Below are 16,225 nucleotides of genomic sequence, written 5' to 3'. Positions count from 1 at the left end.
CCAAATGCCCTTCACTCCACCACAATTAACATCACTTTTTAACATCACAAAACTGAGCAGGCGCCCAGGGAGTGCAGCGGGATATTCCGCTAGCACACCAGCGCCGAGATTCTGAACTCCTCTGTTTGAAACTCAGCTTTGCCACTGGTCAGCTGGGTGCCATCTAGCAGGCTTAATTGGCAGTGCCTGCAGCAGACACTAATTGGCTACCATGTCTGCTAGGGCGGGATGACCGGACTGTGTGGGTGGGGTGTTCAAACGCTGTGTAAGAACCCTGATTAGCAGATAGAGGCTCCGGTGCAAAGTGCATGGGCGAAAAGAAGGGGTCCTCGCAAGTGTCGTTGGAGGCGTGCGCAGCAACATACCCTCCTTAATTGCAATCAGGGATCCCCAGTAGCGGAAGACAAAATGACTATGCTAAATCGGGAGAAAATGGGAGAAAATGCATAAATAAATAGAAAAAAAACCTGGCCAATTTCACCTAAACTGCAAGTTCACCTAAACTATATATTTCAATGTCTGAGAACAGCAGACTCTGTTTCTTTTCTTATAGCATTTTAAAAGACAAGGTATTTATATCATCCACAATTTAGTCTCATCTCATTAAACACAACATCTGATGTTTGAAAAAAAAAGCTCAAGAAGTCCTACATTTCTTTTACTCTGGACTGTAAAAAAAAAAAAAAAAAAAAAAAACTGTGTTATTAATTTTAGCACATGTGAATTGTGTAAATTATGATTTACATTAGAATATCAGACTACATTTGAGCAACTAATTTATTAGCAATTAATATAGCAATCCTAGTAATTTAATTGCTTTACAGACCATTTCTGATATTCCTTGTTCATTGTCACCCTAAAGTCAAGTGAAGAAAAACAACAAATGAATAAATAGTCTGGAGCATAAGGTTATTTGTTAATTTAGTATATATACATGTGTTGGTGGCTATCAGTATGAGACTTACACTGCTGGATACAATGGCCACTGTGCCAGGGGGCCCAGGAGGTCCTGGAGGCCCTGGAGGACCCCCAGCTGGACCAGGCTCACCCTAAAAACACATTGACACATCAGAAACCTGTAACACAAAATAACTTTTCAGACTTATCATAAGATGGAAGTCTTACTTTGTCTCCTTTAAAACCTCTGTCACCTTTTGGCCCCTGAAAAAAGGTTGAGATATTAACGAGAATATCTGTACATGATAAAATAATTATATAAAGTAAATGTAGTACATTACTACATTAATAGATCTTATATTTTATGTACTGTTTCACATAGAAATACGTAAATATTGGGACTGACTATTTGTCCTGGGAAACCATCAAGCCCAGGGATTCCATCATGTCCTCGGGGACCCTCACTGCCTTTTTCTCCTGGGATTCCAGGAAAACCTGCCCTGCCCTGAATAAGTGATAACACAAAAGTGTAAGTTGTTTGAAATTTTTATTCTATTCCTAATTGTATAGAGATAAAATATTAGGGTCTGCATGTTACCGGAAGTCCAGGAATCCCTTGTGGTCCCTAAGGAAGAAAACACAAAGGTTTACAAAATGTTACAAGAAATACATCATCTTTGTTTTACTTGCTGTTAAAATGCATACAGATTTATTTGATCTTCTTTCAATTATACAACTACTTTTTAAAAAATTATTTCCAATTTTCTATTGCTATATGCTATACCCTTGTACCTCATGCACGCCATCCATACTGTAAACGTTAACAATGAGATTTACCTGTGGACCTGATGGCCCCATTACTCCTGGAATGTACTGAAGATTCATTTCTGACTCGTTCTAAACACACAAAAAGAAAATGTTACACATACAAAATTACTTTTAAACCACTGTTTTCATGATAATAGGTAATTTCCCTGAATGTCAATAGCAGGTATTATTTATTTATTTGGATTTTAATGTCATGTTTTACACACTTTGGTTACATTCATGACAGAACAGGTAGTTACTGGTTACACAAAATTCAAAATCAGTTGAAGTTTTATTTTATTTTATTTAAAATTTTTACCCCTTTTTCTCCCCTTTTAGCGCATCCAATTGTTCAATTAGCATCGTGCTTCCTCTCTGTCTATGCCGAACCCTGCCCTGACGGAGGTGATTGAAGCTAACCCGTTTCCCCTCCGAAACACGAGCAGCAGCCAGATGCAGCTTTGCCACCCACACATTGACGAGTTTGGCGCCACCTAGCGTTGCATGCGGAGAGACACACCCTAAGGGCACCCTCTCCCATCTCTGTGTAAGCGCCTCCAAATAGCCGGCAGAGAACGCAATCGCATTCTGACAGAGAGAGACCCACATCCGGTTCTTTGTCCCACCCCCCACATGAGCAACCGGCCAATCGTTGCTCATATAGCCACTCAGCTTCGAACCGGTAAAGCAAGGCTGGATTCGATACCACGCTTCTCAGAATCCAGCCCTGGTTGCAGCGCGTTTCTTTTTACCGCTGCGCCACCTGAGCGGCCCATCAGTTGAAGTTTTTAATGTCAAACACAGTCATGGACAATTTTGTATCTCCAGTTCACATCACTTGCGTGTCTTTGGACTGTAGGAGGAAACCGGAGCTCCCGGAGGAACACAGTCTCCCACGCAGACACGGGGAGAACATACAAACTCCACACAGAAAGGACCTGGACCGCTCCATCAGGGAATCAAACCTAGGACCTTCTTGCTGTGTGGCAACAGTGCGACCCACCGAGCCATCCCAATGGCAAGTATTAACAGAAAGGCCAATACTATATATTAACTAGAAATAAAGTGAAGATAAGCATGACAGAAACACTTAAGAATAGCAAGTGTCTTTAGTTTTATGACGCATGTGTTGTAAATGTTATTGAGTTGTATTTAGAGATGACAGCCTAAGTAGAAAAAATGTTAATACATACACCGATCAGGCATAACATTATGGCCACCTTCCTAATATTGGGGCGGCACGGTGGCTAAGTGGGTAGCACTGTCGCCTCACAGCAAGAAGGTCCTGGGTTCGATCCCCAGGTGGGGCGGTCTGGGTCCTTTCTGTGTAGAGTTTGCATGTTCTCCCCATGTCTGCGTGGGTTTACTCCGGGTGCTCCGGTTTCCTCCCACAGTCCAAAGACATGCAAGTAAGGAGAATTGGGGACACTAAATTGTCCATGACTATGTTCAATATAATCTTGAGAAGTGACAAACCTTGTTTAATGAGTAACTACCGTTTCCACACAGGCCAGCCTTCGCTCCCCACTTGCATCAATGAGCCTTGGCCGCCCATGACCCTGTCGCCGGTTAACCACTGTTCCTTCCTTGGACCACTTTTGATAGATACTGACCACTGCAGACCAGGAACACCCCCCAAGAGCTGCAGTTTTGGAGATGCTCTGATCCAGTCGTCTAGCCATCACAATTTGGCTCTTGTCAAACTCGCTCAAATCCTTACGCTTGCCCATTTTTCCTGCTTCTAATACATCAACACTTGCTGCCTAATATATCCCACTCACTAACAGGTGCTGTGATGAAGAGATAATCAGTTTTATTCACTTCACCTGTCCGTGGTCATAATGTTATACTTGGTCGGTGTACATAAAAGTAAGCCATCTTCAGAGTTTAATTTTTACCCATGATTTTGCCAGAAGTAGTGCTCTTGCAAATTAAGTGATTTCTGATCATTTTAGCCTTTAAAAAAGAAACACTCTTCTTAAGGCCCACATTAACATGTAGCTTCTCATTTAGCATTTAAGAAGGAGCTTTTATCCAATGCAACTTACAATTTTGACAGTATACAATTTCAGCAATTGAGGTTTAAGGGCCTCAACTTTGGCAACTTAGCTTTGCTGGAACTTGAACCTGTTGATTTTTAGTCCAGTACTTTAACCACTGAGCGTCCACTGCTAACATTTGGCACAAACTTATATATATTTTTCAGGTTTTCCATGACAACTTTTATAATATGTAAAATTAGAACAGCTAATGTCATATACAAAAATACACTCAAGACAAAATTATTGATACCAGTAACAAAACACTGTTATAATATCTGACATCAGTGGGGTTCAAATAAAGTCTTACTTTTCCTTACAAGATGTAATATACCTCATTGCTACAAGTGTCACACAGTAGAGGTTTAATTTAATCTATCCAGGCTTCACATAGACTCACCAGCAGACACCCCTTCCTTTCCCAAAAAGAAATGTGCACGTCTGTGAATGTCTTTTTCATAATTATAGTGCATGTTAAGGTCAGGGATCTATTGAATGTTGGGCTGAAGATTGTTGCTGAATCATTGTTCCCAGAGTACATAAAATATATTGTCTGCTTTAGACTAACAGAAAAGCTACTGTGGCTCAAACTGCAGATCATTTTAATACTGGTGATGAGAGCCCATGGTAACTCTTTTCAAAGTTAAATTTCAAAAGCACCTACAATGCTCGTGCAAGCATCAAAACTAGATGGCTGGTGTGGACAATGCACAAGAACCAGCATCTAAGTTCAAACTCTAAATCATAAGTACTCCCTGTGTACTCCCTTTGTTTAAGGTCTACTTAATTTACATTTGCAGTCTAAATGCTAAAGTACACAATTTTGGTTTCAAATCCCAATTACAGGAGCACAACTCTAAACAGTGCCCATACTTTCAGTGCTCTTTGTTTTTAAAAGGTAACATAACTGTAACTTATGAAAAAACACATTACTTTTTTGAAGTAGCAAAACATTTATATATCAGACATAATTAAAGCCATTAAACAAAAATACTTTACTAGTAAAGTAAGCTTTACTAGTAAATTTATACTTGGTTCACTCACACTGCCAACTTTGATGATTGCTCCAGGAGGTCCAGGGGGACCAGGAAGTCCTGGTGGTCCCTGTGGTCCCATAGGTCCAGCTCGACCTACCCGTCCTGGGTCACTCCTATCACCTGAAGCACCCTTTTCACCCTGTAGAGATATGTAGAGATCAGTGGCAATTTCTCTAAGACGGCAAGGGAAGCTCAGCTTCCCCTAAAATGTCAAAAATGAAATGGTCAAATATGTACAGTTGTGTTAACATTTCATTGACTACAAATGCGTTAGAACACGTTCATCTCGAAGATGATTTCGTTCAGAATCAGCTACTTGACTGACTCGATTTTGTTAACTCCCGTAGCGTCAATGCATTTGCCCGTAGAACTGAGCGTCTATTCACTTCAATGAAGTGAACTTAATCACTAGGAGCTTCAGTCCCATCGCGGATTTTGCGAGTGAAGTCGAAAGATAAACTGCAACCCATTTCTTGGTATTTGCTTGGTGAAATTACTTGACCATTTCCATTGTTCATTGTGTAAATAAAACACACTCATTGTATTTGTTTCAGGACACTGGTCAAGTCCCTGGAAAAGACGCCTACTTGGTACTATAGGATCACAGGCCATTTTCTTGAAAAGGAACGGAGGGCAGAATTTATGTATAAATAAATTGACAAATTTTATGATGTAAGCCGATAATGAGCTTCCCCTCTTTGAAAGACCAGCAGCTGCCACTGGTAGAGATGTTTTAACTTGACTACGTATGAGATGCACAATTTGACTTTTTACTTTAACACTCTGCATTTATCTTAATTATTCCAAGCTAAATTATTTAATTAGGCATATATTAAATTATTGAACTAAAGAAATTACTGTACTGTATAACTCAAGTGTACTTTGGCACCAAACATTGCTGAAACTTGGGTCACCGCTGTCATTTAAAAAAAAATTACATTCAACATTTTTAAATTTATTAATAGCCAATCCTCTGCAAGTGAGGTTGTTCAATTGAAGGTGGGTGAGAAGTGCATTTGTGTAGGTGCCTCAGACCCACCTGGTAAATATTTGTGTTTTAAAACAGGTAAAAGGTAAAAACTTGGCTATGTTCAAACTTGTAAAGGGCATTTGATGTTTAGAAGACTGTGATTCAAATATGCAGATATGTATTAATCTGTATAATGAATAATTAAAAAAATTTGATACACACTGATCTCCTTTCTTTCTGCAGGCACCATCAAACAGCCAGCAGAGGTCGTCATTGCAGCACTTACAAGGAATTCCCTCAGGGAATACCACCTCCAGACTGGCAAAATATTGTTTGTACTGGCGCCATGCCTGTCCATAGCAGGGCTCAGATTCGAACTCAGCTCTGGTGTGCTAGAATGTGTAATGACCGAGCCACTCTAATGCCTGTCCTAGCTTGCTATATTAAGGTTGTATTTGATAATATGTTTTGCTTTTAATTTTCTCTATTAACATAAAATGTTTTAAAAAGCATCCTAAGATTACTTCTAAGCATTGTATTGAATAAATGTGAGCATTGCCAAAAATATTATCTATTTTACTGGATATCTTAATGTTTATTGAGGACATGCACATTTCTCATCTTAAGAATCTGTGAAGGATATCTGTAAAGATTTGTAATGTCACTTCTGCATTTCTACATTCCAGGACTTCCAGTATGTCACTTTTACGTTCTAACAATTCAGGACTCAAAAAATTGCTTAGAAATAATGCATGATTAAACTTTTAGATGACATTCTTAAAGTGAAACATAATTTTAATGAATAATGCTATACATTAACCTGCATTGTCAAAATACACATACAGTGCAGTAAAATTTTTTCTTACTGATTACCTTTGTTGTTGCATATTTGTCACACTCAGGTTAGTCAAATAAAAACAGCACAAAAACTAAAGAAAAAACCAAACTAGTTTAGTTTTAGCCAGTTACATAGATTATAAACCTCACTTATCTTAAACATTAGTAGTCATTTAAGAAATTCCAAAAAAGCTGAACTGATGTTGAAATGAAACTACGAAGCCATTTATAAGGTTCTGCACCGATCAGCCATAACATTAAAACCACCTCCTTGTTTCTACACTCACTGTCAGTTTTATCAGCTCCACTTACCATATAGAAGCACTATGTAGTAGTCCATCTGTTTCTCTACATACTGTTTCAATCTGCTTTTACCCTGTTCTTCAATGGTCAGGACCACCACAGAGCAGGTATTATTTATTTGGTGGATCATTCTCAGCACTGCAGTGACAATGACATGGTGGTGGTGTGTTAGTGTGTGATGTGCTGGTATGAGTGGTTCAGACACAGCAGCGCTGCTGGAGTTTTTAAACACTGTGTCCACTCACTGTCCACTCTTTTAGACACTCCTACCTAGTTGGTCCACCTTGTAGACGTAAAGTCAGAGACTAACACATCACCACCATGTCAGTGTCACTGCAGTGCTGAGAATGATCCACCACCCAAATAATACCTACTCTGCAGTGGTCTTGTGGGGGTCCTGACCATTGAAGAACAGGGTGAAAGCAGGATAAAACAGTATGTGGAGAAACAGATGGACTACAGTCAGTAACTGTAGAACTACAAAGTGCTTCTATATGGTAAGTGGAGCTGATGAAATGGACAGTGAGTGTAGAAACAAGAAGGTGGTTTTAATGTTATGGCTGATCAGTGTAGATTTAAATAGATTCAATATTTCCTAGAAATCATAAATAACCTGAAGCTAGGGTGTAACTGGGGCAGTGGTAACCTAGTGGGTAGAGCTTATCCCATTTGGCTCCAGGGGCACTTTACAAGTGCTCCAGAGGCACTGTGGCTGACCCTGTGTTCTGACCCCAGCAAATACTGGCATTATATTTTATTAAAACTGCAACAGCACAACAGTCATTGTTGCTAAAGTGGTAACAACCAATTACGAAGTTGGTATTAGTATTGGATAACTTTGTCCCTTAAATAAATTATAGTTTACAGTTTTAATGTGTTGTTTTTACCTTTCTTTCACGAATTATACTTTTTGTTTTATGATATAAAATTATTTAGTATGACAAAGATGCAGTAACACAAAATAAAAAAGTGTAGTTTTGTATTTGCATGCCAGGAACCAGTTCATGGTTCACACTGTTTTGTGATGTGTGCTTTGACAAATTAAATTTTTAATTATGCATTAAATTAATGCATCACACTAGCATGTTAGAATGTGTTCTTTGTAACTACTGTTAAGATCAGTCTCAATGCAAGATGCAATCATATATACTTTATGGACAAAAGTATGTAGACACCACACCTGAGCTGGTTGGACATCTCATTTTAAAACCATAGGCTTGGCATGCAGTCGAAAAGGCCTGGCATGCAGTTGAAAATGTCTTTATAAATCGCACTTGTGCACAGTGTGTCCACATTCAATTGACCATATAGAATACAATTCGTGCAAGGCAGCAGATACCTCACTATTCCCCCAGGAATTAGAAAACCAGGAAAAAAACGATGAAGAATCTTCCTAGAATAATTAAAACACACACAAAAAACAGCTTGGCATTTTGGCGAAACTACCAGCACCTCATTTAGCAGTATTTATTGACAGTGATTACATGTGTATTATGAAACAGAAATAATTTCTGACATAATGATTAACATAATGAATAGACTAATATTCAGTGGGGATTCGCTTGAAATGAATAAATCTAACTGAACAAGAGAACCTATCAAATAGTTAAATTGTTAAAATAGTAGTGTGACCTGAGTAGAGCAAGTCAGTATCGAATTTTATAGCTACGTGAGACCAGGAGCAAACCGGCAGGGCAGCCAGTTTCCCTACAAGGATGTTTGATATGAACGCTTTTGTTAATGTTTACATCAAATTCCCAGGCCGTGGCGACCAGGGTCTTTTTTTGTGTGGAGTTTGCATGTTCTCCCCATTTACGTGGGTTAACTTTGGGTGCTCCAGTTTCCTCCCACACACACAGTCAGGCCAAATGTAGCTACTAAAATTGTGAGTGTATGTGTATGTAAATGTGTGTGCGTTTGTTTGCCCTGTAATAGACTGGCAACCTGTCCAGTGCATTTCCTGCTTTTCGCCCAGTTAATCGAATGTGGACAATTGAATGAGAAGGAGTGAGGAGTTTTGGGAGAGCACCCATCAATGCATTAAACAAGCTCACTAAAGGAACATGATTTAGGGGGATAGAAAACAAGGCTAAAGCCTGTGGTTCACAAATTTCTTAGTATTTGACTTGTGAAAAGCATGTAAGCACATTTGGGAAATTGAATCCTTTGTACTAAAGGTCAGTTTTCCATTTAATTGAATTTTAACTATCATTTTATTCTGTTCAGAGTTTGAATAGAAACACTGGGTGCACACCCTGGACAGGGCGCCTATCCATGGAGTGATTCGGCCATCCTTCCTCAGACAATTTTGATTCAAACCTGTAGTGGGGGTTAGCAAAATAGACCACTTCACCACCCAAGCACCTATAGATCTGTCTTCCTTAAGCCTTACTACACTTTTAATACATTTGTATCTACTGTTCACCTGTGATAAATCTGGCCAGTGGAATCCTAAAAATCCTCAAATTGTTTTCCTCACTGTATAATTTGGAATAAAAAACATGATATTTAAATGTAAAATAATACACAATAGATTTTTTTTTTACCAGTGGTCACAGACTTGGCTGCCACTATGTAAAAAAGCCCAAATCATAATCTAGTAATTATATTAAACTATATTATAATAAAACATGTATATTGCAGTGGAGACTGAGGATATAAGGCACATACTGTAAGCTGCCACTTTTTGTGTGGAATAAATAATAATAAATGTAAACTACTTCCAGCTTTCTTGCACATTTCTCCCTTACTTGCATAGTTATGTGGAAGAATATAAGTTTTCCTTGTGCTCAAGTTCACCAAAGAACATGCAAGGTTTTTGCACAAAACCATTTTGTATAGTAAAATATTGCATTGGATAAATAAGGACAAACAACTGCTCCACATAACACAGTATACAGTAGCTACCTTCTCTTCTGCTTGTCCTGGAAGTTCAAATTCACCACAGTCTCCCTATATAACACACACAGACAATATTTAACATTTTTATTTTATTCTTCTAGCAAAACTAATTCTGAAATGACTTATTATCTATAGTGTTGTGAAAAAGGTATTCAACCCTAAAACTTTCTACCTTTTTAGCGCGTCCAATTGCCCCATTGCATCATGCTCCCTCTCCACCAATGCCAATCTCTGCTCTGATTGAGGAGAACAAAGCTAACCCATGCCCCCTCCGACACGTGGGCAGCATGCCGTATGCATCATATCACCTACACTTTGACGAGTGCAGTGCAGCCCAGCTGCATGTACGGAAGGACACACCCTAAGAGCACTCTTTTCTCATCTCTGTGCAGGCGCCATCAATCAGCCAGCAGAGGTCGTAATTGCACCAGTCAAGAGAGAGAGACCCTATTTGGCTTAGTCCCGCCCATATGAACAACAGGCCAATCGTTGTTCATGTGGCCGCACAGCCTCAGCCGGCAAGGCAGAGCTAAGATTTGGTACGATGTATTCGAGATCCAGCTCTGGTTCCAGGGTGTGTTTTTACCGCTGCGCCAGCTGAGCGGCATGTTGGAGGCCATTTAAATGGGGACTTGGTCTTGTGTTTCAGACAGGTCAAACACTCATGACCAGACGATTTCCTTTAGGATTCTGTAGTAGATATCAGAATTTATGGTTCTATCAATTAATTGCCCATGCCCTAAATCAGCAAAGCATCAGCATCACACAATCACCACCAAGTTTGGCTTTGGTATATTGTTCTTATTTTACACAAGATGTAATGGAACCCATGTCCTCCAATTTTACAAAAGGCTTGGGAAATCATATGACAGACGATCACAGCCATGTGCGGTTCAGCACATGAAGCCTTTGTGTTTGTTTTTGTGTTTGTCACACCCCTTTTGTCTTCACCCCCATTTCTAATTTGTCCTGTTGTTGTTCCCCATGGCTATCCTGATTACCATGTGTATATACCCTTGTGTTTGCAAACAACCCTAATCAGTCATTGAATGTTTATGAATGTGAATCTGTTTATGCAATTTCTGGTTTCTCTCATGTTGATGTGCTTCTCTGTTTGTTTGTTCCTAATAGTCACTGTCCATGCTTATGTCCTAGTTCTAGTGTCTTCTGTCTTAGTTTAGCATAGCCATTAACTTAGTTGTTAGAATTTCCTGTTTGCCTAAGTTAGTAGTTAGATTAGTTTAGAATAGAGATCCGTTATATGTTTAGAGTTAGATTTGTATTTAGCATTAGCATAGTCTTTGTTCACCCCAGTCCTTTTCTGTTAAACTGTGTTTTGTTCTTGTATTGTGTTGACTTTTTGTAAATAAAAATGTTTAGAATGCCTCTGCGAGTGTCCACTTCCGTCCTTGTGCCGAGGGTTACATATAATACGGTGGCCCGCTGAGTCAAAACACGATAACATTTACAAAACAAACAAAAGCTGACAACACAACAACATTAGGGAAAAACGCGAATACAAAAAGAACAACACAACAACATTAAGGAAAAACACGAATACAAAAAGGACAACACAACGAAATTAAGGAAACAAAAGGACAACACAACGAAATTAAGGAAACACGAATACAAAAGGACAACACAACGAAATTAAGGAAACACAAATACAAAATGACAACACAACGAAATTAAGGAAACACGAATACAAAAGGACAACACAACGAAATTAAGGAAACACAAATACAAAATGACAACACAACGAAATTAAGGAAACACGAATACAAAAGGACAACGCAACGAAATTAAGGAAACACGAATACAAAAGGACAATGCAACGAAATTAAGGAAACACAAATTCAAATCCTACAACGGAAATGCTCCCGGTCACTAGAGGGCACCTCTATCATTTTTTATCTGTATGAACATTGCAGCAAAGAAAGCAAGAAGCAGAGCAGCGTAGTGCAGAGAATCTGGATTCGGTTTAACTTTAATGTTCAGTGATATAATTCTTAATAAAATTGAGCTTTTGATAAATTTATTTCAAACCATTTTCATACAAACACATTAATGTTTCTCACCTACTACAAACTATTTTATATTAATTTTAAATAAAGATCAATAAATCTGATCATTTTATTTTGGAGATGAATTAATCTATGCAGGTCTCGTAATTTCATTTATTAGTATAAACCTCAATGTTTCCCATTTACTACAAACTTTTTTTAGTTAAATTTTTAGTTATATTTTCTATTAAATTTATAGTTAAGATAAAAAAATGTATGCTCATTGTACTGTACATCTGTATATGTATACATGACAAATAACGGATATATTACCTTATTTCATATAGGATAATTGTAAATTATAGAATTATTTGACATGATTACATTTATTAATGTAAACTATTTTATATATACACATACAGTACATACCCCTCACCTACAAACTTCTTTACATTATTAAATCATTTATTTTAATTTCTAGTTAAGATCAATAATTGTATAATTATATTTTACAGGTGTGTCCATTTGTGTCTAAAAAAGAAATAAATTTTATAAAAGAAATAAATTTTTGTAATGCTTTGTACAAGGTTTGTAATAGGTGAAAGAAACCGATGTGTATATAAAAATTTGTTTGACATTAATACATCAAATTATATGACACTTTAATGGATTCCTTTTTCTGAAAAAAATGCACAAAATGTTATGAACACGACTCAGTTTTTCCATAATTTTTTTTTAAGTAAATAGACGTAATCTTAAAATTAAAATAAAATAGCTTTTTAAGTATGTTACCTATTTTCATGTGTAAGAATTCATAAAATAAGTCTTATGTGTTTTTTCAAGCACTTATTTAAACCAGAATGCCGAATGTCAAAAGAATGTTGAATATTAAACTAATGGGCATGAATACATACGCTTAAAATGCTTAGTGATAACTAACTAATACATTGTAAATATACTGTTAAAAGGTTTATGACATTAAAACATGTTAAACTGTAAAAGCGTGGCACAGTCTGGTTAAAGCTCAAGTTAGTTGATTTTGCAATTATATTAAAACATTTGGCAAGCTAATTGCTGCCTGATGTTTAAAAAACAAAAAGGTGCTATACAATCAAACCACCGACACTAAAAAGCTCAATTTTATTAAGAATTATATCACTGAACATTAAAGTTAAACCGAATCCAGATTCTCTGCACTACGCTGCTCTGCTTCTTGCTTTCTTTGCTGCAATGTTCATACAGATAAAAAATGATAGAGGTGCCCTCTAGTGACCGGGAGCATTTCCGTTGTAGGATTTGAATTTGTGTTTCCTTAATTTCGTTGTGTTGTCATTTTGTATTCGTGTTTCCTTAATTTCATTGCGTTGTCCTTTTGTATTCGTGTTTCCTTAATTTCGTTGTGTTGTCATTTTGTATTCGTGTTTCCTTAATTTCGTTGCGTTGTCCTTTTGTATTCGTGTTTCCTTAATTTCATTGCGTTGTCCTTTTGTATTCGTGTTTCCTTAATTTCGTTGTGTTGTCATTTTGTATTTGTGTTTCCTTAATTTCGTTGTGTTGTCTTTTTGTATTCGTGTTTCCTTAATTTCGTTGTGTTGTCCTTTTGTTTCCTTAATTTCGTTGTGTTGTCATTTTGTATTTGTGTTTCCTTAATTTCGTTGTGTTGTCCTTTTGTATTCGTGTTTCCTTAATTTCGTTGTGTTGTCATTTTGTATTTGTGTTTCCTTAATTTCGTTGTGTTGTCCTTTTGTATTCGTGTTTCCTTAATTTCGTTGTGTTGTCCTTTTGTTTCCTTAATTTCGTTGTGTTGTCCTTTTTGTATTCGTGTTTTTCCTTAATGTTGTTGTGTTGTTCTTTTTGTATTCGCGTTTTTCCCTAATGTTGTTGTGTTGTCAGCTTTTGTTTGTTTTGTAAATGTTATCGTGTTTTGACTCAGCGGGCCACCGTACATATATACATAAAAAGATGTATATTCACTGCCTAAAACACGTCTTTTGTTTGCAGTTAACTCTCCCAAGTTTTCTCTTCAGTTCTTCAAAAATCTTATAAAGCCTCCTCAATTGTCAAAGTTGACATAACCTGCTAGCATTGTTAATATGTTTCTCCTTTGTCACACACCATTTATATTATTATAAATGTATTTTTGTAGGGTAAGTTCTACAATTAATTCTGTATTAATAACATTATAACACAACAAATGATTTCCAGCTGTCTCTTGTTAGAGAAAAACATAATTAAAGGGTTTTCTTAATCCTTTACCTTTGGACCTGGGGGCCCTGGCTGCCCTGGCTTTCCATGCACACCAGGATGACCTGGAAGTCCCTACGTTAAAAAAAGAAGGTTAATTTAAGTCCTCACACAACTATTACAATTAAAAAAAAAAATTAAAAGTACATAAAGATAGTTTTTTTTATTATTTACTGGTGGTCCTGTGGCCCCGACTGATCCAGATGTTCCAGAGGTACAAACTTCCCCTGATGGCCCTGGAGGACCAGAAGGTCCAGGTGGGCCTGGAAGACCACGAAAACCCTAAAAAAAAATAAAACAAATAAAACAAAAGCTCAAATGAACTAAAAATCATAATTTTAATTATATTATGATTTAAGAGATACCTAAAGACACTTACTCGCAACTGATCATGAAAACCAGACCCCTCCATGTCCACAAATGTCTGAAAACAGTGGTAAAAAAGGATTAAATACCAGATATTATTACAGAGGCATATTTACTACATTTTTAACTTTTTTTCCTTATTGCAACCCCATAGTACGAGGGATCTTCAAAAAGTTTCCGCACTTTTATATTTTGATTGGAAACGGTGAGGGCGGGAAGAGTAGTAATTGGTCGTGTCTGAGATATTCATTTGTTGATGATGTGGAAGCAGAAATGCATCAGTGGCTACATGCTCAACCAAAAAAACGCTGGGAAAAATGCATTTAAAGGTGACTATGTAGAAAAGTGATGTCATTTGTTTTTGAATTTCTTAATAAATAGAATTAAAAAAAATAGTCCTGAAACTTTTTGAAGATCCCTCATATTTATATTACGGCTAATGAAAATTGAATGCTTGCACTACAATATAATTCCTTTTCTAGTGTTAGTGGCCTTAAAATATTATTGTATAGTTCTATTGCCTGTTTTACTGCACTCTTGACAAATTGCTGCATCTTGAATCTTTTAAGGGCCAAAAATATCAGGCATTATTTGCACTGATTTGTAGTTAGGAACTTGGTCTTTAGATGCTTATCGCTAATAAAAATGTTAACACAAAACTAAATGAAAACACAGAAATAATAAAACTAATAAATGGCAAAATGTCCAAGGTGAAAATGTTTATTTTATTACTAATTTAAATAAATAGAAAATTAGCAAAAATCGATAAAACCCTACAACTTCAAGCATCACCATTATCACTGCTCTGTTTTTTATCCAAACTGAAGGGACTGTCTATAATAAGTTATCCCTTTTTCTCATGAAGAATGACCCCCACGATCCATATCAATCTGGCTCCAAGGCAGCACACTTTACAGACACAGTTATTGTGGCCATTACTAAGACGCTTCATGCAGCCAAAGCAGCTAAAATGTCATCAGTCATCATAGTTCTTGACCTATCTGCAGCCTTTGATACAGTTAATCACACCACTCTTGTTCACTCTCTCCAACCTTGGAAACACTGGTTCAGCATCGCAATGGATGGCTTCCTATCTGGAAGGGCCCTCCTGCCAGGTGCCATGGAGGAAATCTATATACCCTCCATGCACTCTTTTAACTAGTGTCCCCCAGGGTTCTGTACTTGGTCTGCTTCTGTTCTTCATCTACACTTGGCAAGGTCATATCCTCTTATGGCTTCTCTTCTCAGTCCTATGCAGATGATACCCAACTCATTCTGTCATTCTCTATAGGTCTCAGCTCACATCTCAGCATGTCTGGTAGACATCTCAATATGGATGTCAACTCAACACCCAACAACCTCAGCAAGAGCAAGCTGATATATATTCCTAAATATCAGTTTTCAACCCAAGACCTAGTCATCACTCTAAATAACTTCCAGATCAATCCATCTGATAATGTATGCAGCCTTTAGTGTTGTCCTGGACTGTCAACTGTCCTTCTCTACTCATGTAGCCAACATGACAAAATCATGCCAGTTCCTTCTCTACATCATCAAAAAGGTTTGACCGTTTCTCTCTGTGGAAGTCACAGAATCATATCACTTATCATCTCGATGCTGGACAACCACAGTTCTCTCCTGGCAGGTGCTCCCATGCAACTGCTTCAAAATGCAGCTGCCCATCTGTTTTTAAACCAAACCAAACACTGTAACATCATCTCACTGCTGTGTTCTCTTCACTGGCTTTCTGTTTGAAACAATGATGCTTGCCTACAAAGCCAAAAATGGAACAGCCCCAAGCTACCTTGAACTCATAAAACC

The 16,225-nt window shown here is 37.5% G+C and overlaps 1 protein-coding gene across 5 annotated transcripts in view; it reads right to left on the bottom strand.

Moving 5' to 3' along the window:
- The window catches only part of col18a1b (collagen type XVIII alpha 1 chain b), a 71,790-nt gene that overhangs the window by 27,625 nt on the left and 27,940 nt on the right, over positions 1-16,225 (bottom strand). For 4 of the 5 annotated variants that reach the window (XM_062997641.1, XM_062997642.1, XM_062997644.1 and 1 more), the window contains exons 13-24: positions 14,418-14,462; positions 14,213-14,320; positions 14,051-14,113; positions 9,798-9,842; positions 8,230-8,283; positions 4,788-4,919; positions 1,735-1,794; positions 1,496-1,522; positions 1,304-1,402; positions 1,126-1,161; positions 966-1,049; positions 827-856 (exon numbers count right to left, since the gene is read on the bottom strand). In XM_062997641.1, the coding sequence (XP_062853711.1) occupies positions 827-856; positions 966-1,049; positions 1,126-1,161; positions 1,304-1,402; positions 1,496-1,522; positions 1,735-1,794; positions 4,788-4,919; positions 8,230-8,283; positions 9,798-9,842; positions 14,051-14,113; positions 14,213-14,320; positions 14,418-14,462 (783 nt within the window). The remainder of the gene's footprint in view (positions 1-826; positions 857-965; positions 1,050-1,125; positions 1,162-1,303; positions 1,403-1,495; positions 1,523-1,734; positions 1,795-4,787; positions 4,920-8,229; positions 8,284-9,797; positions 9,843-14,050; positions 14,114-14,212; positions 14,321-14,417; positions 14,463-16,225) is intronic. The other variant, XM_062997643.1, reaches the window with a different exon arrangement.

The sequence above is a fragment of the Trichomycterus rosablanca genome, chromosome 6, assembly GCF_030014385.1.
Source record: "Trichomycterus rosablanca isolate fTriRos1 chromosome 6, fTriRos1.hap1, whole genome shotgun sequence".
In the NCBI taxonomy this organism is placed as follows: domain Eukaryota; kingdom Metazoa; phylum Chordata; class Actinopteri; order Siluriformes; family Trichomycteridae; genus Trichomycterus; species Trichomycterus rosablanca.
Note: the sequence above shows the minus strand (reverse complement) of the source record. Positions and strands in the feature narration are given on the sequence as shown.